Source organism: Neolamprologus multifasciatus, chromosome 14 (assembly GCF_963576455.1).
Source record: "Neolamprologus multifasciatus chromosome 14, fNeoMul1.2, whole genome shotgun sequence".
NCBI classification, from domain to species: Eukaryota; Metazoa; Chordata; class Actinopteri; order Cichliformes; family Cichlidae; genus Neolamprologus; species Neolamprologus multifasciatus.
Window position 1 is genome coordinate 11,093,230 of NC_140452.1, and position 25,438 is coordinate 11,118,667.

The following is a 25,438-nucleotide window of genomic DNA, read 5'->3' on the forward strand; positions in this document are numbered from 1 at the left end:
GTAAAAGAAAGAAAGGATTGTTAGGGCTTGTTATACTCTGTTTCCTTCCCTCTAATGAAGATGAACGCCTTATAAGAGTAATCACAGCAAGCCAGTGTGCTCAGGTTTCACAGTGTGAACACTTCCTTGTTGTCTGAAAAAAGCTGGGGCACATATTTCAGTGCCAGGTGGTAATACTGCCACACCTTCTTTCACGAAAGCAGACACAAAGCAGTCGTTGTTGGATTATTTCACATAGTGTTCACTGGAGGGCGCTGTGTGGTAACAAATGCTCAATTGATCCGACACAGACGCTCTGATCTAATGTGAGGAAATGTGTCTTTCAGTGGCTCTTTTTTTGCTATTCCTTGTTTTTTTTCTTTCCACATTTTGGATCTTCTAATAAAGTATATAGTTTATCCTGCTGAGTTGTAATTTATACATGTTAGACAGCTACTCGCTGTCTAAAGTCGTCATGCCTACTATTGCGCCTCAGAAGTTGGGATCTTTCTGCACTGATCTGACCATAGCAGAGAAATCTCACAAACAAGGGGGGGGGGGGGGGGGGGGGGGGGACACATTTTATATGGGTTATTCTGTTGTTGTTGTTTTTGTTGTTGTTTTTGTTTTAAGGAAATGATAAGCTAGAATATAAATACTGTCAGAATTCAATTAACTATGTGTGGTCATGGACGGTGCACTTTGTCGCAATAACTGTGAGCTGTTTTCTTTGGGTTTATATTAAAATGTATTCATACTATTTATCTGAAACGGTGGAAAGGCTGGGGGTATTTGGAAAAACATGTTATGAATTCAGCTCCCACTCTCAGCATTTAGCTGCTTGGACTGGAGGACTACTGTTTTACATGTACTGTAAAACAAAGGGAGTTTTAAAAACACTATTGGATATTTAAAGAAGAGATATTTCATCCAACTCTAGCCTAATGCTTAAAATGATTAAAATAACATACCTAAAGTTATACCTAAAGTAGTTTATAAAGTTGCATAATGACTGGTCTATGAAACCATCGGAGGGAAAACAAAACCTTAAAGTATGTTAAACCCATTACAGGGGCTACTAACTATGAGTTGTGAAAACATTATATTAAATCCCTGTAGGAATAGCACTGGAATCGGCTGTTGCATGTTCGTGGTCAGGAGCCACAGAAATAATAAAACACATATCCGGATAGACTAGTTTTCTAGGGTTTGTCTCATGACTGGACATACTGAAAGAAATTACAGTAGACTGCCAGTTGTCTCTGTGAAACTTCGCTGCTCGGTGGGATCCAGGCGGGAAGAGGTTAAATTTCCTCTCTGGGAAAGATTCGGGTCTATGGAGGGGGTAGAAAGGCGCATACCAACTGACGAGGCATTCCGCTTTCCTTGAATGAAATCCTGTGAATATGAATCCGTATTCCCCCCCACTCGCCTGAGGTTCGGCGTCTGCGACGCGCACAAGTGATAGGAGTTGCAGCGGAGGAGAAACGGGGGGGAAAGTGATGGAAAAGTTGCAGTGATCTTGTGTCCGGATCCGGTGGATGAGAGAGGATAGGACTAACTCGCAAAGTTTCCGATCTCAAGTGACACATTCAGAACTGGAATGAAATAATGTGACTGCAAGCAGTTTAGCGTGGACTCTGGCGACCGCTGGCGTGATTTCACGCGCTTTTGGACTTAAGTTTTGCTTTGCGCTGGAATTATTACTTTGCTACTTTTTTTTGCACAAAGGAACTAAATGATTTAAACAACCCAGCCTGGTTGATCAGTGAGAGCAGCAACGGGATGAATCCAAAGAAAGGATAAAGCTCTGCCACTTCTGCACTGAGAGATTCTAGCACACATTTAACTCATGCTATCATTCAGTTGAACTGGACTACTGGAACAGAACATGTGTTGAAATCTCGGACTGTTTCTGTATTATTCTTTCCCATCTCAACTTCCCAATTTCACCTACACCAAGAAGCCATATCAGGCTCGTGTTGGACTGATCTTGGACTTTTATCATTTGCGTTTGGGGACTCACAAACGAAAATCGGTGTGTTTGTTTTTAAACTGTGGATTTTAAGATTTTTCCTTTTGAGTGCAGTTTGACATGAAGAAGCGGATGCCTCAGTTTTTATTTATATAATTTGGATTATACGAGAACATTTCTCACAAGAGAGACGTTGAATGATGTCTCCAACTTTAATTGGATTTGTATTTCTGTTAGGAATTCTCCATGTGTGCTCAGGTAAGTCATTGGTAATGATTCAAAGTAATCTGCTGGCCTTTAACTGGGGTTTTACTAGCTGAAATGAAAAATTCGGGGAAGAATTAAATTCAAGTTTTAATCTTTAATTTTATAAAGGCCATTTTAAAATGATTTAAGTGACAGTGGATACACAAACGTATTTGATTTAGGAGCACTCCGTGCAGAATGGTTTCTGCACTAATGTAGTTACAAACTTTCCCAGAAATAAGAAAACACATTTTGAGAGCTGGACTTTTGTTAGGAAGTGTGTCGTAGTCATTGGTCTGCCCTTTGTAAGATGATCCTATTTTATTAATGTATTTTCTTTCACTTTCATGCTTTGAAATGAGAAAGGTACACAAAACTGTGATTTTTTTTTTTTTTTTTTCTTTCACCACAAAAGTCAACATCCAGGGTAAAGGGGTTGTCTTAACTTTTAAAAGCTGAGCACACATAAAGTCACACATAAAGTGCTGAGGCCTTATGGGATGAGTGGAAAGAGCAGCTATCATCGGTCATACAGACAGCACATGCCCCTATGGGGAACATGTTTCTGTGTATGTCAAGATTCTCCCCCTGGACCACGATTATTGCTGAGTGCAACACCATTTTTATGCTTATAAAATTAAAATCTGCTGCAGCAGATCAAATTACAGAGATCATTCTTTTTTCTTTCTTTTTTTTCATCAGTTGTTTTGTAATACAAATTTATGCAACTCATGTAGAACTACAACAGTTTTAGGTGTCTTTGTTGCCTAATCCTGCATTACCCCCTCCTATTATCTTTCACATTTTGTTTCTTCTCACCCATCACATGGATCTCTTTATAGAGTTTCTGGACCGTGCTAGCTGGGGTTTCCAGGTCAGCTGCTTCAGAGTTGAGAAGAAATGTTTACAACCTCATTTTAGGACATTAAGAGGAGAGGGTTTGGAATGGGGGCATTTTGTAGACAAAGAACTGCACAACAAAACAAAAAAACTAGTTATCATAACTTCTATACAGGAAGATGCTCAATAAACATTATATTTGTAAAGAAACTACTGTGTCAGAGAAATAGCAGTGACATTTGAACCCTTTACTACGGTTTACTGTTGCTACTGCACACCTCATTACCTAAGTAATAGTCAGCAAAACTCATACTCACACTTAAATGACTTTTATTAAGCCTTAAAGTGACCTATCCCCAATAAAATATCCAGTTCATTCCCTATAAGGTCTGGCAGACCATATTCATCCATTTTTGATTCAGTGTTTCTGCATGATTTCATTGTCTGCATTGAGTTATTTGAACCTCTGACTTGTTTCATGCAAGTTTGGCCATTGTTTATTGTATGGTGATGGGGAGAGCTTGTGAACCTACAAGAAAATATTGTAGCACCTAAACAGGAAGTCAGGTCAGAGGTGAGGGCTGAGAACTGAATCTGCTCCGCCTTAAGCTGGCTCCTAAGCCAGTAATGGTCCCGTCCTGTCGGAGAGCAGAGTTTCCAATTACTCCCATCTGTGAATGGATGTTTTCTGGGGAGAGATGGACTGGACAAGAAATACTATAATGACTAGCCCTGATTTAGACACAAGTGTCAGGAAAACTAGATTTCATGCCACTTCCCAGGAAAAAATATTTCACATTTGCCACTAATTGCATGGCTGAGAACTTTATTCTGGAGTAGGGAATATATCAGATCCCTTAAGCAAACTGTCAGTGGCATTTAGTAACATGTCTTTGTATCCTATTCTACACGTTCAAGATTTAGCCTGGGTGAGAGAATATATTTTTAATACGTCTTGTATCTGTGAAATAGCAAGTGAGAGATAAAATGACCTTTGCCCTGACAGACTTGTGATGACTTGCTTATTGCCGCTTTGCTGTGTGTGAAGGGTGTAAATTGATACCTCCTTCTGTCTTGTCTTGCCCTGTTATCAGAATGATCTGTCCTCCTGCTATACACTAAATGGTTGTTATCTCTCCTCCAAGTGCTCATCAAACCTTGCACTCACCTCAGAGGTGCCATTCAGATGAGGGCAAGAGGTGGCTCTGCTTCTCACACACAGAAGTTTTTTTTTGCTGTGGATTACTCTGAGGAAATAAGGGTTGTTAGAATGATATATATATTAACAGGGAGGCTCTACCTTTAAGGCACATATCAGACTTTCCTCTAAAAGTTGGCTTTTATGCTGGTATAAACCCTTGGAGTGATTACATCCAGCCCAAGAGAGTGCCTAAGTGTGAATGTGTACTCATGCTGATAAAAACACTCAGTGGGAGTGGTACCACCTCGGTAAGCATCTCCAGCCCCGGCAGCATCAAGCTGTGGAGGTCTTGACAAATTGACCCATAAGTGCTGATAAATCGTGGAGCACTTCCACCTGCTACATCACAACATTTCATATGACAGGACGCAGCAGGTTCCAGAGCCAATTAATGGCCAGAGACCACAGGTGAGACATATCTCTGTCTCCTGGCTTCTTACCACATGGCCTGGAAACATGCTCATTAAAGCCAGTCTTTCCCTTACCCATTTCTCTTTATCAGTTCTGTGAAATAGTGTTTAGGAGTTGCTTCAAATGGCCCCAAAGTAATGATTTATCTGAGCGTTTAACCTTCTGAACTGATTTTGGGTAAGCAAAGCAGATTTCTTAAGAAATTTGAGTCTTGAGTCTGTCGTGTCACCTTTTTTTTTCTGAGATAAAAAAATCTCACACCTGCGTGAGATGATGGTGTCCATAAAGCTGTAGCTCCATAACTTCCACTAATACACTTTAATCTGATCCTAATCCGAATCAAACTGGGTTTTACACCCTAAGATCCGGGATTAGGTAGACTTTGGCTTAGTGAAAACACATGGAGGAATGTGGGAGGCCAGCGAGTGTGCTCTTCCTGTCCATGAGAACTGTGGCTAACTCATTAATGACCGACAAGATAAACATTTAAAAACAGTTTGTTTGAGGGCAGATAAATGAGGCATTGACTCTTGATGATCTACCTTCCCTCGACTGCTCTTCTTTTAATGACCTCAAAGGACTGCTTAATTGGATTAATTAACAAATCCATCTGATGTCAATAGTTTGTAATTTGCCGTGGCTGCAGCTCGACTGATACGGATGTCTGCAAGGAGAAACGGAGGATTTAGATTAAAAAAAAACAAAAAAAAAACGAGGAAGATACTTCTCAATGTCCTTTGTGTCAACTTCTTGATATTTTAAGTACCACAGGAATTAACGGCTGTGTCTCACCAGGATTCAGTTTAGACGGTGTGAGTTTCGTAGAGTATTGCTCGCTCCGTGCTGATAATGTTGTCATGACTTACTTAGCAAGTATCACTTTGTCTGTCAAGTTGTCTGTCGGTCTAAGCCCCAAAAACGTATAGCCAGACAGAGATAAGCTGTCTACACTAAGAATACTCTGGAACATAACTTCATATAAGTCGTATAAGCGTTTTAGTCTGCAGCTGGCTGATATTTGAAGGCAGCAGGCATGTCTAGGCTATTAGACTCCTGGGCCAATATAGTTAATGCATCTTGTTCTGTCGGTTGACGTGGAGGACAAACATTCCCTCTTGCCACTCGGTCTAAAAGTGATGAATGTTGTGTCCTTATAGGATGAAAGGTGTTGTCTGGTTTCCGTCCCATTTCACAAATGGCACCCTTAGAATTCCCACAGCTTTCCTTTCTGTTATTAAAAAATATAAAGACCTTTTTTGTTTCCTACAGAGCCCTACAAGTTACATTTGATTCTGTATCACACATGCATGCTTTTTTGATCTACCCTGAATGTATTACTGGTGTCCTGATCATTTCAGTAATATAGATGTGATCAAGAATAAAAGACAGGCACATGGGGCTTGTGTTTGTGTGGGGTGGCGAAAGGGGCTTAAGAAATCTCTTCATCCTCTTACCCATCCCCCACTTTTTTCTTTTCTTTTTTTTTTTTTTTCTTTTGGCCCAATTTTTTTTAAGACTTGCCTTTTTTGTGACTGGTCAGCGCAGAGTCTTTCTTAAATAAAGCAGGCCGACACGCAGAAAAAGCCTGTGGGGAAGGGACGAGGAGGCCGTATTGTGTTGCCTTAACGGGGCGATTGTAAGGCATGGAGGAGGGGAAGAGAATAGTTCACCAGAGACTGAGGGTGTGTGAGGAGAGAGGAGGAGTGCAGCTACACACAAAGGCTACCCTAGGGTGTTGAAGGGGGATGGAGGGAGGAAGAACAGAGGACGAAGGGGAGGACGGAGCAGTCAAACATACCACGATACGGCAGCTTGTGGGAATACTCTTGATATGGCTCCCTGTGCGCACATTGCATATTCTTACTGTTCCCTCATGGCACTGCTGAATGTGCTGATTAGGGTGATAGAGGTGGTAAACTGTGAGTTGGGTTTTTTTAGAGGAGGACATGTGGGGACAGGTGAAGTTGATTTTTAGAAGTGCTGAGTAAATAAAAGATCCTGGAACAAAGCTTCAGTGGTGCGGTGAGGGTTTGGTTTGGTTTTCGGGCTCCATGGCCAACATCCCTCATGTGTCTAACATTTGCATGCTCAGGAACTCTCACAGGGCTTGCCCTGGGCCTACCGTTTGCTGTGGCGGTGAAGCTGTGCTACCGTGGGGTGCTCTGCCTTGTGCATTTTAAAAAGGTTCAGACCTCCCTCCCTTTCATTTTCTCCACTGGGGAGACTGAGAGATGGCATTGAGGACAGCCTTTCCCTGTATCCGTCTTTTCTTTCTCACTCCCAGAGCTCAGGCCTCCTCCCAGCCTCTGTGACCATTCTATTACCCTCTCATTTCAAGGCCTGGATACACTTTTGAAATGCTAAACCTCCCTTTGGTTATAACTGACAGGGGAAAATACCATTAAAGAGGCTGAGAGGAATAGATTAAATTAGCAGTTAAAAGAGAGACTGCTAATTAGTTGATTAATGTATTTGGTTCCTCCCCCTCTCAGCTATGCTGCCACCGTTAAGACTCCCTTTGGTGACAAGGTTGTCTTCCTATATCAAACTTTTTTTTTTATTATTATTCTGTTTATTTTATGTTTTGAAACATTTGTTATCTATTTATGCAGTGCAGATTCATGATTAAAAGCCACTCTTATTGTGAGTTGTGTCAGCAGCTAAATCTACTGGTTCCTGGGGGCTAATTCTGTCACACAAAAGACTGTGATAAAAGTAGGAGGGGTGCACTTTATTTAAGGGGAAGCACTGAAAAACATAATTAATGAGAAGGTGACCTTGAAACTTACTATTACAAGACTGCTTTTGGAGCCTGTTCTACCATTCAGCAGTAACCATGGTGAGGAGGCTTCAAATAACTGGGTGATTTTTTTTTTTTCTTTTCCATCATGTAAATACACTGTTGCTCTGAGTTAAGAGATTAACTTTAATCCCAGCCCACTATCAGCCTCACATATTTTCTGTGAATTGGTGACATTATTTTTCCTGAAACCTGATGTCACCATTGAATCTCACACAAAAACCCCAAACTGTTTTTTTTTCCTCTTATTTTCTTGGTTGATAATGTCTGAAGTGCCACAGTCTCTAAAATGTCCAAATGCTATTGAACTCTTTGAACAAGAATAACGCCTTTTAATTATGTGTAAAGGCTCTGAATTTCCCCTCTTTCAGAAAGTTTTCACTTCTCAGTTTCGAGAGACTTGCAAATCTGCTTCAGTTCTTCTGTAAAGAGTTCAGTCTCCTTCAACTGTGTGATTGTTTTGCAGTCACCTCCCCTCTTTCCTTCTGATGTGCCGTCTTTTGCTTAAACCATGAAAGCTCTAATTGAATAACAATTGTAGGTACTCTGTGAAAGACAGCTTCCTCAGCGTTTAAACATAAGATTGCTGTGGTATTTGTCTGTATGTCAGTCAGCAACTCTCAGTGGTGAGCTTCATACTTCTGACTTAAAGCGGGTTCATTGTAGGTTTAGGGCCTCATCCCCATTTCCCTGTATGCACTTTGCCTTGACAGATTCACCTTTCCTGCCTTAGAAGTCATTAATGTAGAAAGGCTTTACTTCCTTCTAAAATGTAGTCTTGACAGGTTGTATAACCAGAAAATACTACAGTTCTTTCTTCACCTCTACACAGTGTACAGTGACAATGATGGGACTACTTTGAGCATATTAGACAAGAGCAAAATAATTCAGAGCTCTTCTTATCATTCGTAGCTTCTAAATCTAACTAATGTTCAATTTAGCTGAAGTTTGTGCAAAAGTTTTGAGCGACGCCTTATTTCTTTATTTTTTCTTTCAATGAGCCAGACTTATAATTCTCTGGTCTGGTCTGGCTTTCTGAAGATCTTTTAAAGTTTGGCCATTGGCTGCTTTTTCATTCATTTTAATTACAGTCCTTGAACCTGACCGTTTTCCTTTCTTTCTTTTTTTGGTTTGTTGTTGTTTGTTAAATGACTTAACAGTGACCTGTGGAGTATTCAGCATAAAAAGGAATCTAACTAACTTGAATCAGTGTGGCATCCTGATAGACAATGGCACAAAAGGCAGCCGACATCCAAAGGAGAACTTTGAATGTCCTGAATAACTATTCCTGAAGACTTTTTAAAGAAATTACAAGAACGTTTGTCTAAAAGACTTGGAGTGTATTGAAGAATACATTGGCATTGGTCATACCAAATATTGACTTACAAGCTTGTTAAATTTTACAAACTCGGTTTTTGTTTTGTGTGCTCTATTTTCATGTATATTTCCACACATTTCCACATGTGGTCATATTTCCCGTTATCCTAAAAGACTTTACACCATAATGTATTGCACTGCATATATGATGAAGTACTGTCTGAAAATCATTAGGGGAGTAACTAAATTTGCGATCAAGTTGTTTTCACTTTGAAGCATCAAAGGAAGCAGTATTTGGTTCATTACATTGTGTACCTGGACAGTTGGTGTGTATGTTTTGAGGAAGAGACGTGGTAAGTGGGTGCTGGAAAGCATTCAGGCCAGTGAGCAGTTGTCTGCAAAAGGAAATTTCTTTTTAATGCCAGACTGGGCACAGTCTCCCCTCTGTGGACGTCTAGAAAAAGGCTTCTTGGCAGACTTTGCCCCTTCATTAATTTTGACCAAATATTTACTGTGCATCACATGGCAAGCCTTACATCCCACTTAAATTTTTTCCAAGCAAGGTTTTGAACAGTTTGGGGCAATTTGTGTTCCATTTGGCTGGACTAGGGCCATGTCCCACTCAGCAGGCCCATGCTGGTGTATCTGGGATTTTGCCACATGGCTCCACAGAGTCTTAACCTATGCTGTGGGAGCCACGTTTCACTTTAAGAATACCATCATAGCCAACAGTATGTGAACCGCTGTTGCATATGCCAATACCTAAGCTTGCACACATTGACACATCAATACTATGTGCTCTGTATTTGCCCTTTAACCTAAAGGGCACCAGAAGGAAATGTGCCGGGTTTCTACATTCAGATGTTACCACTGTGCCCTCGACTGAATGCAATAAATGAAATTCCCTTTCTGCATGCAGCTGTCTGAGATTTACTACAGAATGTTTTTGGCTGAGCGTTTAGAATAGCCCACATAAGAAGTTAAGGTCCTCAGCTTTGCACTAAGCAACTGTAATGTAACGCTGGTCCAAAGTAGACTTGTATCACTGTTGCCATCAAATAAATAACATTTAAAAAAGCATTAGGTGCTTTTGGCCATGCCTGCCTCGATTCACATTGGCATGTCTTCAGAGCAGTTCTCTTTCTTGGCATTAAGCCCACATGCCCTACTCCCCACGACTGGGCTGTGCCAGCTGAGTGTGCTGGTCCCTCTTCCTCCTCACTGCTCTTTCAGCCCCTCCCCTGCCTTCAGTCCCCACATGTCTAGTGGCTGGACAGAAATACTGCAGTTAGCCCAGAGAGCGACCTTGGGAGGAGAGAATCACCTGCTCATATTGTTATTGACACAAAACTAAGCAGGCAGCACTTTTCGAAATTAAATTAAGCAAACGGTTTTATTTACATTCACTCTACTGTGCCATTCCCATCGAAATATGCTCATAATTCTTGCTTGAATGCTTTTTTATTTTTTCAAAAACAGTAAACACTGAATTTTGCTGAAATACAATTGTATTAATCACTTGAGGATTTTAAGTCTAGCAGCTTGCGTAAGTCAGCAGTGAGATACTCACTGTCCCCTGTTGGGAAATAAATGTACCAGTGTATTCAATTACCTCTGCTTCTCCTACCCTGCTGTTGTAGAAAGCTTTGATGTATCCCTGAGATCACACTGGTCAAACCTCATTAAAAACTGGCAATGCTGGAAAACAAAAACAAGAAGTAATTGCCCAGTCTTGCTCCCTTGTGTTTCTTTCAGTAATCCCCCCCCCCCCATCCCCTCCCATCCCCTCCCCACTCTTACTTGAAGCCTTGACTGTGCTGCATGAAGCTCCTTAATAGAAGGTCCAAGCCTGTCATCTGCACTCCATATTAATTACAACTCTTTTCCTGGGGTATCTGCACTGCTGATGGAATGACATCTTTGACACCGGCATTCATGAGAAGTCTGAGCTAGGTTTTCTTCTCAGGTCATCGCTGTGAATATACAGGGTCAACTTGAGGAGCCTGCAAGTCTGCTCAAAGACACATAAACACACACATTGTGAATAGATTGATAGATAGATACCAGACAGACTGACACACATGCATGCAGACAGACGGACTCTGTACTTGCATCCACGCTGCTCTGTTCATCCCATCTGCCTGCGGTCTCCAGAGCCAATTTGACAGGCTGCATCCTAACAAGCATTCCAGTCTTTTCCACTGCAGATTTCCTCTTCTTCCCAGTGAATTGATATAATAAAGAATAGCTATTATACTTATCCTGTAGGAATGAAATCTGCCCCGATGGCCTTCTGCAGAGTTTGACAGCTTTTGTTTCTGTCTAATGACACTGACTGTAGCAGATTGGTATCAGGAAGAACTGCAACTCATTCACAATTGTGTCCCATGGGTGCCTGTTGAAAATTCATTATTTTTAGTGTGTGTGTTTCTCTTGCCACATCTTTTCACATTTACTCCTGCTTGGTATGTTGCTGACAGTGTATGTGAAATTATGTTGGATTGTTTAAACTGTGGGGGTAACATTATTTATAAATACGTTTGTGCTCACATTTTCTTTCAAAGACACACGAAACAAATATTTTTGCATTCATCATACTTGTTCCTGTGCCTTGTATCTACAGCCTGGTGCAGAAGTTGAAATCCTGCTACTATTGTCTTAGATTCAGATGGGGGCCCCAGAGCAGGATGAGCTCCAGCCTCCCAAAGGAGTACTTTGCTATGCTGTCTTACTCTCAACCTGGCTCGCATTGCAGAGGGATGCACCAGGATGCGTTTCCCAGCTGACACAGCCAGGAACTCGGGCTGGTGCTTCAGGCCTTGAGACCTCTGCTGGTTCTTGTCCTGATGAGCGATAAGTGTGAATATCCTAGAGCGTTGGAAGTTATGCTAGTAACCCTTGGCCCCGAGCAAAGGAAGTAGAACGCCTTGTTTATGGTATCATCAGCTGATTTGTCACGATTTTATTGCAGGTGAGAACAAGCAAGTTGGAAACAAGTTGGAAATTGGAGCAAGTATGGTGGAAGATAACAAGTAATTGGGCTTACTTTTTCTTCTATGTTTATCATATTGTGAAAATTATAAGAATTGATTGGATAAATTGCAGTGGGCTCTGCTGAGATGCACAATAGTAAGCAGGGTGGGTTTTTTTGTTTTGTTTTGTTTTTTTATCAAGGGGTGTTGTGATGTGTATGCAAATTGCCAGTTTGCCACAGCCATATTTTGCTCAAATATCAATGGGAGCATTGTTAGTTTCTATAACAACAAATACAGCCAACCCAATAGTGTATTGTTGTGTATAAACTCATAGATAACAAACTTCTGGTTTGCTTGTGTTAAAAAAGCATTTGGACAGAGATACCATTTTTTTGGAAATTGATAACTATTCTCAAGTGCTGATGTAGTGTAAGCGAGGTAACCATACCCTGTTGTGTTTGGTAAACGGAGACAAAGAGATGAGGAGGAAAAGAGGCCATAAAGATATCCATCAACCCCCTCCATCACCCAACCTCTGGAGCTCCATACAGACTCACACACAGGGCTCTAATCCTGCCTCTTAGGAGTGTAAGCGATAGCCTTGTGTAACATTAAAAACAGGTCTGATCTGATGCAACTGGCAAAGTCATTCATGCAGCACATTCCAGGGTGGGATTCTGAGGCTGAAACGGTAAAAGATTCAGTTTCACTTTCCTGTTAATGTCATCTGATCAGCAGGAGTACAGTACCTCGTCTTTTCTCTCTGTGTCCGTCTCTCCCGCTTATCTCTGCCCCTCTCTCCCTTATCGTCTCTAATTCAACAGAAAAGGGTGCCTTTTCTTTTGTGTTAAGTCATTTATTGGCCGGCCCTGTCCCGAGCAGGCGTGGCTCCTGTGTACGCCTGGCTACCCCGAGGGACACACCCTTTGCTCTTATCACTGCCATAAATCCCTCTTAAGTCCCCTAATCACAGATTAATGGGGCTGCAGATAAAAATTGCCCTGCTGTGCTTGGCCTTCCTTATCACAGATCCATATTCCATATCTCTTACCATTGCTCAGCTGGACATCTGATATGGCTTGTGATGATACGGCTAAGGCTCCTGCAACAGCTTTCAATTTTACTGCCTCTCTTTATGATATTCTGTGACCTTGCCCATTTTGATGGGGGAAATTAAACTTGCAGCAACTTCACTCATATAATCAAATGAAATTCGTCGCTGGGATCCTTTGTTCTGTGACAGGCGAATGACCCAGCATTGTGAAGTTGTTTTATCAGTCAAGGAAGTAGACACATTATCCTGTCTCCCTACCTCAGGGGACCAGACTGACAACGGATCTAAATTGCTTCACTGTCCTTCTCCCCCGTGAGTACTCTGGGGTAAAGGGCAGGTGCCTGGCTCCCTTCCTCTTCCTCACACTGTGTGAAGATAGTAGCCATGGAAAACAGCTGTGAGGGACAAAGGCACATTCATTTTTGAAGTTAGGGAAATCACTAGACCAGAACTGATTGCTGAAGCTGGGTAATTGTTTTACGTCTTTTTAGCTTGTCTTTCTTCTTTCCTTCAGTCCTTCATATAGGGATTTAGTCAGTGGTGCATGATTAGTTAAAAAGAACTCTATAAATGCTGTTGTCTTCCCCACTGATGGACTGGTGTCAATGGACAGGAAAAAATCTTATTAACATTTTAATATTTTTGGTGTTGAGTTGGTCTCACAGGGAACTGGATTCATGTTCCTCCTCTAGGTTCTGTTTTAGCCAATCATAGAGCTTTTCAGCACAAAGAAGGTAACTACTATGAAGCAGAATAAAGAGCCAAAAAATAAATAAAATGACATGAAATTTAAATTTTTTTTAAATTAATTTAAAAAAGGCTTAAGGACATAACTACCAAAGCAGAGGACTTTCATCTGGTCAGCAATGGTTTTAATCCAAAAATATACAGTGAATTATTTTAAGTGCATTTGTAGTATATCCTTGAGGCTATGAAGTGAAGAATTTTTTAATTCTTTAATTTTGTCTCTTTTTCTTTGTTTATTTCTATTATTATTTCCTATTTATTTATTTTTCTCTTTTCTAGATTTCTTCCAACTGCATTTTAAATTCAAAGTGCAAACGTGTTAACGAAATGGCGAAGTGTCTCTACGAAAGCTAACCTTGTGTTTTTTCGTGGGGGTTTCTTGTCCTGAGGCTGCTGAGAGTTAAGGTCGATGGAGGGCCTTCTTCTCTATTTTAAGTCAGAATAGTTAGCACGATTGATTGCCACATCCCAGACTTAGGAATAGTTGTAACTTGTTACCGTACAGTTGCACTCTATTGCTTTTTCATGTTGATATCTGCAGGCGATTAACACTGGCAGTAAACATTAACAAATAAATTCTTACACTGCAAATTTAAAGAGACTTTATCTGATTATATCATATCTCATGATAGTTTTACTAGTCCAGTGCAAAAATAGTCCCCTCCTGAGGTTTCACTATGTTGTTTTTATTGGAAGTAGTCTGTCTCTTTTTAGCATATTTCTTTAATCCGATTGAGGAAGCATGATTATCTTTTGGAATATAAAGTCAGAGTATATCATCTCATGTTGCATGGTGAAAATGAAGTTTAGCCCCAAGACATAGATGAATCCATGTGAAGCTAGTAGCCATAATCTCAATACACATAAATATTCCTGGTGATATAATGGCCATTCGCTTCATGAGAACCATCATAAATCTCATTCTTATGCCATGTCTATCCATGTTTAGAGTGGGGGGAAGAGTCTGGGTTTTAGAGTGAGCAAACGCCTGGAGGTCTTCATGAATCCTTGCATGCGTACAGTATATGGGTCAATGTCTAGATCTGGACCCTTGTGGCAATGCGGTTTGGCATAAGCCTTTCCAATTCCTTGTGTTCACTTTTGCTATTGGGATTGTTGTTTGTTACTAAGATTACTTTCATGAGTGAGAAAACTCTGACTCCATTGTTGTTGTTTTTAATTACCTCCAGTGAGCAAAGACTCCCTCAAGCATAGTTTAACACTGTGTAGTGTGAGTCTCCCTATGTGAGTAAATGAGAAGACAGATGCACAAAGCTCTCTAGCAAGTGAGACGGTTAAGGGAGAAGTAGAATTTTGCCTCAGGCACCAATCGATCAGATCCTTGCAGTAGAAGTCCCAGCTTCCCTTTGGTGAAGCTGTGTATTGCATTAGCTCATCTTCCATTCTCTGTCTGGAAGCAAAGAAGGGGGGTGACAAGGGGGATAGAAAACAGGGGAGAGGATGGTTGAAAGCAGCAGTGGAGAAGGAAGGGCAGCGCTTTGAAATAAAGGGGAGTGCAGCTTAAAGTAATGCGAGAAAGCAATGGTGAAAGTACGCACTCTGTTCATCTCTTATTTCGGTCTCAAATTTGGTCGTCTGTGTGTGCTGCATCGAAGGAGTGAAGTGAGCTTCCATTCCCTAAAAGCTTGCACCTGTAGAAGGGAGCACGGGCGTGTTTGTTCCTTGACAGGATAATTCTCTTTCCCCCGGTGAGGGGTAATGGAGCTGAGGTAACAGAGGTCACTCAAAGTGTCTGCGGGGATCAGCACGGCAAAGCCTACATATGCACACACAAGCAAAATATGCTTAGAAAGAAGTCAGTCGTGACAAGGAAGGGATGATAGCATTGTGTAACTGATAGATCCCGTGCGCACAGTCACGGCTCAAAACGCACACCCTCTCAGCAAACACACACATAACACTTATTAGTGTACTTCAGTAGTTCACCTGCTGAATATTTATTAATACAATTATTCTCACCATCTTCTCTGTTACAGGACACAGTGGCCCACTTCATATTGTATTATCAGTCTGCATGTTCATCATGCAGATCGGCCATAATCATCTACAGTAAACAGTCAATGATCAAACACAGTTTCGCCTGCTGCACAGCTCTTTTCACAGTGTGCTACATCTAAATAGTTAATGGTTCCCCCATAAGGCCCCAAACTTCAGACCATTTCAAATTAGAGAGAAGCTATCTAAATCAGGAAGGGAACGGGCAGAGCAGATAGCGGCTGAGCTCTTCAAAGTCCTCTTTAATAAAACATATTAGCCTGCCTTGTCTGCTGAGGGGTGGTAGCGGTACAGTTGCTACAGTAGTAATCAGCCTGTGCATGCTAGCGAAGTTAGTGCAGCTCCATGCTGTCTGACCAAAGGGCTGGGTCTTTATTAGCATATGGACTGTAAGTTGTCTGTTTTGAGAGCAGGTTACAAATGGGGGTTAATTAGCCTAGTACTGGTTGAGACGGTTTCAATAGCCAGAAAGCATAGATATGTATTTTTTATAAACTTTATTCAGTGCCAGATAGAGGACTAATTCATTCTTGCTAAAGGCTTGATATATCGCTCTCTAATTCTCCATCTGTTTCTGTTCCACTCTCAGAAATGCTTTAATCTACAAATGTGTTTTTATACCCACGGAGCGTCTGACGTGCAGGACCAAAACAGTTTCAGAATTGCGGGGATTTCTGTGTGTGACTTTATCTTATGTGTCATGTGGCCACAAAATAATAAAACTTCAGCTTTGCTGGCGTTAGTGTAATAATTTCAGATACAGTACTGATTACGGGTACATTTTGACTGCAGTTCTCTGTGGTGTACAATTATTGCACTGCACCATTATTATGCTACAATCTTAATCGCAGAATTTCATTTAATTCTCATTATTTTAATTCCAGTTTTTAAACAAATGCTCGCGTTAAGTGTCACCAAGTGTTTAATTTTTGGAAGAGTTATTGGAGGATTTTCTTTTTGTCCTCCACCTGATTAAGTGCTTTAAATAAAATAATAACATTGAATTGAAATTACCTGAGAAGAAAATAATCAGCAACCTTGCAATCTGCAAACGGTTAACTCGTTTGCTTTTGTGATATTTTTCCCCACAAGCACCGCAATCAAGCACTGCAGTTTGTGACCAATAATTAAAAAAAAAAAAAAAAAGACGTGCAGAATCATATGAACATCAAACAGGGTCCCAATGGAGGAGCTGACACCACATTTTAGTGTTTGTGTAGGGTTCGTGTAAGAATGATGAGGTGCAGAAGAAGCCTCAACCCTCTGAGATAAAAACTCCATTTCTCTAACAGTGTCTCTTTCTGATGATTCCCATCAATCAAGCAATTTTCAAAAAGTCCGCACAGCCCTTACCTGTCAAAATCATTACTATTGGGATATTTCAAAAAACTTGGGATCGTGATGTCCTTCACTGGGATACTGGATTAATTATATCTCATTGACCAAAGTACACATTTGCCTTGAAGTGATTTATCTTTCCACAAAGCTGTCACTAATTATGCTGACTTTACCACAAGAAGATGCCTTCTCAGCACCAGTTCTCTTGGGTAACATGGGTGGGTGTATGGCACATAAATGAGGTAGTGTGGCAAGTTCACGGGATGCTGGGTAAATTAATTGCAGGCCTGCGCCTCCAATTATACCCGACTCTCTTTAATTGGTGCTGAATGGGCTCCAAAGGCCTATGCTGGGAGATATGGTGAGAGGGGAAGAGCTCTTTCTCTTTCTCTTGGTAACACACACACACACACACACTTTTGTGTGTAGCCACACAATGCATTCACAGCCATTCAGTCCCGCCCTTCAGGAATTAACAACAGGAAGCTAATTTGCATGTAAAGCAGGTTTGATAGCTACAGCTGACTGGTCAGAGAGCAATATTAATGACCAGAGATAGCACTGGGGTGTTAACCCCCTTGGCACTGCTGTTGGCTCTGCTGTGGCTCATCTGTCTTTCTTCAAAAGTGCAATTTCTGCTCTTGCTCCTTTTCTGTCATGAAGCTACGCATGGCACCTTTTATCTTATCTTTTATCTCTTAATTTCCTTTTTAACCTTCAAGGTGTGTCATAGTTTTGTTTACCTTTCCCATCATTGTCTTTTCTGCTCTTTAATCTGTGAAATGACACTCACAAAGGTGCAGCAATGTTAACCTTTACCACAGGAGCTGCTATTGAAAAAAAAAAAAAAGACATGTTCTTTACTTCTTTCATCACCACAACCTCAAATAGTACCTTAAATACATCTATTACTATCAAATTTTGTCTGTATTTAAAAGCAATCAGCATGTTCAATACAGTGAAGAACTTATCGTTAAGAACTGATTATTGCTATATATGTAAAGTAGAATTAATTTAACTGTTTAAAATTTATACTGAAGTGACAAAGTATTTTAAAGTGGCCTACCATCAGCTGCTTAAATTTACATGCATCTACTGTAGCCACATTGCGCTAACCCTTTAAAACTTTTCAATCAAATAAGACAAAGTCCACAACAAGTCTATCATTCCTTTAAATAGCTAAAATAAGGACTCGCAGATGTAAATCGTCACTTTTTGTCATTTCTTCTCAGGATCCCGTCTGCGCCAAGAGGACACCCCACCCCGGATTGTGGAGCACCCCTCTGACCTGATTGTTTCCAAAGGGGAGCCCGCAACTCTCAACTGTAAAGCAGAGGGGCGTCCAACCCCAACAGTGGAGTGGTACAAGGATGGAGAGCGGGTGGAAACGGACAGGGACAATCCCCGTTCTCAGCGCATGCTTCTTCCCAGTGGCTCTCTCTTCTTCCTGCGCATCGTCCACGGACGGCGGAGTAAACCGGATGAAGGTTCTTACGTCTGTGTTGCTCGCAACTACCTGGGAGAGGCAGTGAGCCACAACGCCTCGCTGGAAGTAGCCAGTAAGTGCAGCATGTCTTCCCACTTTCACACCCACGCCACGTTCTGGTGTGGGGTGTGAATAGAGTAGTTTGGGTTCAGATGTTGCTGAATAGCAGGCTCCAGATTCTTCCTGTGTTTCTGCGCTCAATGTGTTCATTGAGTTGAATAATCTCTCGGGCGATGGGCAGGATGTGTTTGGCCCAGCCGTCTCTGTGGGCCTGCAGAGCCTTGGAGGGGGAGAGTGGCCTGATCATTCCAGGGTGAATGCTTCTCTAAAGGGCCCTTGGTAGGTGGTCATGAGCTACAATAGGAACAAAGTCCTTTCTGTTTTCATCCTACCTCTGCTTTTTGTCAAAGAGATAGATATGAGGTTTTATAGCAAAAGGAATGCAATTGCTGCATCTGTGTTTAGTCATCTTTTAATAAAGAGCTTTCCTACTCATTTGATTGAAGACTCGGCGATGCCTTTTTATTGTCTGCTTTGCTTGTGCTATGACAGTTGAGCTTTGATGTAGAGTGGATTAAGCATCTGTAGGGTCAACAAGAGGCCTTTGTGACACATTAACAAGGCTAATATTTGGCTGTCAGTGTGCTTGCAATGCAGGACAAATAATAAAAAAAAGTCTTTCTAAAACCTTAAGTCTTTTCTAAGAGTTGTGACTGGTGTTGACAAAATTTGTTCCCATGATTCTTTAAAAGACTGATTTTGTTGGTGAGGTCAGCTCTTCAGATATATTATCTCTTTGCGCTCTTGACTGGCTGAGAGTGAAGGCTGAGGAGCTCAGATATCAACCGCTCCTCCAGCGTGCCCAGAGGCTGTCACCAACCTCACTCACTGTAATCTAATCAAGATGGGGAAAGAAAGAATGGTGTGTGCGCTTGAATGTGAGCATGTGTGAATGAATGTGAGCCATTGCTGCATTGGGCATGGGCTGCTGTTATGGTACTGGGTATGAGGTGTCAGTCAAGGGATTGCTGTGTAGTTTAAGCTGAATTAGTGGAATATCTGGAATATACAAATGTAACAAAACTTCCCCACTCTGATTGCTTTTTTAATATTTTCTATCCCAACTGTCAACTGAATGAAATGTAAAGCAGACGCAATAGATCCAAGACATTTTGAGGCCTGCTGATCAGACTATAAGTTTTTATAGTGTATTGTCTATGCTCTGATTTAGAACTGAGAGTCAAGGTCTTGCTTTAGAAGTAAGGATAATGACAAAGAGCTGCAGAGAATCAGTATCATATATATATTCCCAACTAGGCTTTCTAACTTAAAAATTACAATTCTGCACAATTTAATAAAAGTGGAAGACCATTTAAGTTTGGTATACTTACAAGTTTCCATAGGCCAGAGTGCTAAAAATATCTTTCCCTTGTAGTAGGCAATATGCTGTGTTTATTTCAGAGGTGGATTCTTCAAGTAGAAAAACAAGATACTTGGCGGGAAACACGAGGACCAGAGCACCACTGGCTCAGTCTCAAGTTTAGGTCTATGCTGTATAAGGTTCAAACAGATGCATAATGACAAGCCACTGTGCTCCAGCACTCTCTCTCCTTCTCGCTTAGCTGGAGTCTCTCGCTCACCCCTCTCCACAGTTCATGCTTAACTACATGTAATTATGTTGTTGGAGCAACCAGGATGGAACCCTGGAGATTAAAAAGAAAAGCAAAAGAAAAAGTTCAGAAACTCTGAGATTTCTTTTCGAGGCTACATCTAAACTCCCGAGTAAATAAACTTTGAGATGTATATCTGACTTATGAGGGTTTAGGAAAGTTTTAAACCCTTTTTTACCCCTTGTTGTCATTACAGATGCTTGTCATAATAATACTGTTATGAGCTCAATATAGTAGATAGAATTTTTCACTCAGGTTAAGTTGAGGGATTAACCAGACTTTTAATTTCCAATGAAACTCCAAGGAAGGAAGTCATGGGTTTAATTGTGTTTACTTTGCCTCGTTCTCCCTCTCTAACATTTTCGCTTTAAAAGCACTTTAAAAGCTGAAAACTTGATTTTTTTTTTTGTGATGTTATTCTAAGACCCTGGCTTTGACAGTTTCCTGTGCTCACCAGTGATTGTTAACGTAATCCACATTTCAACAAGTCCTGTTTTGCCAGCTAGGAGAGCTAGCCCAGTTTGTTTGGTTTATCATTAACCACATGTACAGTACAGCCCGCAATCTCTCTATCTCAGCCTCTTAACCCAAAGCCATTTACCATGAATCATGTTTGCTTGGTGCCTTGAGACAAGCTTAAGATAGAATTCTTTGCCTATTGTGTTATTGTTTTCTTTGCTTTAGAGATGTCAGCAACAAATAATGAAATGCCTTTGTGCTTGAGAACAGCCAGGTGATGAAGACCATTTGTTCAAGATTGTAACTAAAAGTATTTCAAACATTATGATTATTTTTCCATGATATAAATCTTCAAATGCCATTCTTTTTTTTTTCTTTGCAAATCACTAAGCAAACAAGACTCTGAACTCAGCAGGGGAAAGTAAAAGTAAAAAGTGTATCTGAGATTACTTTAATGTGAGTGCACAGAAGAAGCAGAACTGATTTTTTTTTCTTAAGACCTACCATAGAACCAAGTCTGCCAGAGCTTATATTATATTTTTACATGCTGTAGTGCCATTTTTGGGAGCATTTCAATTTGATATACATCAATACAACCATTGTAGCCCAAATTTTAATAATATGTATGCATTAAGTGCATAGTAATTACATAAATTGCAAAAAAGTGCAATAAACTACAAAAAACTTGAAAATCGTTTGTTTTTTATATATATATTTCTAGTTTAAGAAATTTAAGATGCTTGTCCCTCAAAACTGTAAATACAAAAAAGTTGCACAAAATAGTTTCCCACCACAGGAAATTTATTTTAAGTGTCTTCATAGTTTTATTTTTGAAATACACCAATTTTTATATACTGCAGGAAAAACGAAAAATAAATATTATAATGTAAATTTGCAAAAAAACAGCATGTGCATCAAAATAAACTATTTCCAGCAGTGCAATATAAGTCCTAAGCATCCCAGAAACGACATAGAAAGTCATAAAGTCAAACATAACTTTTAAAAACACCAGTATAGGCTCATAAGGCCCCGATGGTAAAAAAAAAAAAAAAAAAAAAAAAAAAAATCCCCAAAATGACTTCACTTCCGGTTTCGTCCAGGTCAAGGCAGACAGGCGATAGTTCGTGCTGAAGTGTTACAAACAGCTGATGACAAAGCGTGTTTCTGGAATATTATGTTTTTGTTGCTGCAAGTGCTTTTTATGCAGTTTTTGCAAAGCTATATGTGGAAGGAAACTGTGACCGAGGACAAGCTGACGGCATAAGATGTAAGTACAACTCCTCCAGTTTCATATGCAAAAAAATTATTGCGCTAGCTTACGTGGTTGCAGTGCTAGCGGGATTTAAAAATAGTTAAGCAAAACGGAGCTTGCCGTTCACCGGCTTTAAAGCAGGGTCTCCAACCTTTTTTGCGCCACAGACCGGTTTATGCCCGACAATATTTTCACGGACTGGCCTTTAATGTTTTGCGGATAAATACAACAAAATAAAACTAGTACCGGTGTTGTGCCAAAAAGTGATTGTCTGCCAAAAACTGATTTCCGGTATTTGCCAAAAACTGATTGCTCGTATTTAAACTGCTATAAGTAACTTGTTGGCCTATAATATGTTAAACATATGTCAAATGCATCCCTTATGGATGACATAAAGTCATCTTGAGCCACAAACAACATTCGTGTAACAAGGTAGAAGCCGCAATCAGTTTTTGGCAGTGACTTTTATATAACCTTTATTTATGCAGTTAAAAAAATCTCATTAACATTAAAAATGTCTTTTGTAAGAGTAAGCCAAGAGGACAGCAGAAATGCCAACAAATATTGCAATAGTTCTGTAAAAATATTTTAAGTGGGGATAAAGGACCGGATTGGCTATAATGTAAGTATATTAACACAGAGTTGTAAAGATACTTGAAAAACAGATTTTTTTTTTTTATTTCTATATGTAACCCCTTTGTAATCCCTGTTCACCGAAGTCTATTTATGAACATACGTAAAGATATGACACATAAAAAATACACAGAAACATTGGAAATCAGTTTTTGGCAGACAATCACTTTTTGGCACAACACCGGTACCGAAAAAAAGAAGATTTATTTATAACACACGTGAAAAGACCCAGGAAAACCGAGTTAACGATCAAAAGATAACAAAATAACGCTGAAAACCGATAAAAACCCTGAAAACCATACATTTCACACCTGAGCCTCAACTCTCGCGGCCCGGTACCAAACGACTCACGGACCGGTACCGGTCCGAGGCCCCGGGGGTTGGGGACCAACTAAAGGGTTAAGTTAATTATTTGAATCTTCTTACCACTGTTCCACTAAAATGGAAATGAATACCTTTTATTAATTTTTATATATTAAGTAAGAGAATCATTTATGATGTTTATAATTTTTTAAGTAATCACTACCAGACAGGCACAAAATGATAATCGTCGATATACCCTGTGATCTGTCAGAGTAGATTGTTTTACCCATGCTGTGTATGAGTCCCTAAGAGGCTCTATGAATAGCTTGCTTCCCTTTTCCTGGTTGTGCAGATAGTACAGTGAGGTAATGGACGGCACACTGCTCCACTTGAGTAGGCGATAACCTCAGGGCCTGCTGTGTAGTGGCCTGGCTGACTTGCACAGTGCTGACCGCACAGGGTTGGCTGCAGCCTTCATATCCACACACAGATTCCTTTCTCCAGAGGCAGGGTTTACTTTTTACAGCCACTAACAACAGAAGCAAAGGGATGTTTACTTGAATTCGGTCCACAGCATATAACTCTTTTCAGCCAAGTTTACCCCAGAATCGCATTGATCTCAATGCTGCTGTGAAATCTCTGTCACCATGTGCAGCCAGCTGGCTTCACCGACACTCTGATTAGTAGGGGTAGGTCAGGGCGTCAGATGTGTTGAAGGCGGCTCAGTTGATCCTGACAGATTCTGGGCCATGCCTGAGGGTCATCTGCAGAGTGGAGGACAGTTGGCTGGCATGCAGCAGTCCAAAGGCAAAGAAGCCACCTCCCACTGATCTGAAGACCCTCCTGTCTCTTTTGCAGGAAATCTCTTGTACTACATCTGTTGAATATCGAATAGTTGGTGTCTTTGTATTGTAAACGTTTCAGACTAATCCTCTCCACCTGACACACAACATAAACATTCCAGTTGACTTTGTCAAACATTTCCTTCTCCGCTGCCCTTACCCATCTCCTCATCTCTTCTCGTGATTATTTTTTCCCCTGCTGCCCACTGAAATGGAACACGGTCTGTGACTGAAACAGCTTCTTTCACTGCCTGATGGCAGAGTAATTATTTATTTGTCATGGTCTTTGCCTTTCATTAACTTATTACGAGAGGAGCAATATAGTGCAGAAGGTCTGGGTTTATAAATTTCATCAACTTCTTGTTCACATCCATCTTTTTTTATTATTATTTTTTGGGGTATCGCGCTTCTTTTAATCTCCTTTTTCAGCTCAGCAAATATTAAGAACTTTGAGAAGCAAAATGAGACTGTGAGGTGAAGAAAGAAAGGAATAAGGGTGAAAGAGCTGACTGATTTTGAAAAAGAAAGAAAAAAAAAACAGGACAGCTAACTCCACCAGTAGCACCAGTGAGTGTGCTGGCAAGCTGCCAGTGGACTGGAGGCAGTGCGTTACAGCTCTGTGGCAGTTATTTGTCTCAGGGAGGTTCAGAGCAAATTGGTGCAAACGACACAGCCAGGGTCTGCTTCGTGAGTCAACATGCAGCTGAGGCGTGGGCTCCACACCACAGACGCTCCTTGGCCTTCACTCCAGTCTGTTTCATGTTGGAATGCAGACCCGGTCCACAATATCTGAGCCCGATGGCGTGTGCATGTGTAGCTGTCAAAGCTGCCTCAAAAAAAGAAGATTAAAATATTCATGTTGCCTATGAAATGTTGGATTCATTATTCATGTTTATTTTTTATTTTGTTCTAAATAGTTCCAGGGTGTGTACTGCTGTTCAAACCTATTTCAGTCCGCTGTTGTTAATTTTGAAATTGCAGTACATGGGTAGCAACTGGTTACTGTCTAATTACACTCCCCACAGCACATAACTGTCAGCTTAGTCTTTGTGAAACCTCTGGAAGGGAGATATGCTCAACACATGCATTTCAATTAGTCGTCTGTATAGCCATATGTGCATAGAGCAATTTTTATCATGCATGTTACGTGTGGTCTGTTGAACTTAGCGTCTTTGCCGCTTCGGGCTGTTTGCATAAATCAATGCATTCCATTTAATTAAACCTGGAGTATCCATTTGCTATGCTTGGTCGATACCCAAGTCCCCTTTTGAGATGAAAATTTCTGTGATACACAAGCAAGCCCGGAACTAGCATGCAGTTCTTGTTAGTGACTTGGATATGTACCTTAAAACTTTGACCACGTTCGCTAAATATTCATAAGAAGCCTCCTGGCAGATATTGGCTGACATAACTGCCCTAAAATGGAGTTGTCACTCCGAGCAGTGATGGCAACCTGGGGTGAAGGAGAGAAGATGCTAGTGTCTCTTTCAGTCATGTGAAAGTGTGTCAAATGCCACAGTGATTTGGGGATTTTTGGAACATGGTTTTTGCAACCATGCAAGCGTAACCTCGCACACACAGCCCTCCCCCACCAAAACTAATACTGCTGGCACGATCGGAGGCCAAGCGCTGAAATTGCTCACCACGGGAAACGGTAGAGTAGCAGCAGATAAGAGCCAGAGCAGCTTTTTGACAGAGTTTTAGGCGCTTTGTGGTGTTTTACAGTGAACACGGGCACAGAGCCTAAAGAGAAACACACATCCTGCAGAGTGAGAGAAACTCGAATGAATGGATTGGTTTACACAAGAATGATGCTTTCGACAGAGCGAGATTTCCTGCGTGTGTGTATGCATGTGTGTTCATGTTTGATTCCATCAGTCTGTCAGTCTGTGTA

General features: G+C 40.8%; 1 protein-coding gene across 10 annotated transcripts in view; it reads left to right on the top strand.

Annotated features, from left to right (window-relative positions):
- The window catches only part of robo1 (roundabout, axon guidance receptor, homolog 1 (Drosophila)), a 229,592-nt gene that overhangs the window by 93,268 nt on the left and 110,886 nt on the right, over positions 1 to 25,438 (top strand). For 8 of the 10 annotated variants that reach the window (XM_085184211.1, XM_085184212.1, XM_085184214.1 and 5 more), the window contains one exon: positions 18,132 to 18,458. In XM_085184211.1, coding sequence (XP_085040337.1) covers positions 18,132 to 18,458 — 327 coding nt within the window. The other 2 variants (XM_085184215.1, XM_085184218.1) reach the window with 2 other exon arrangements.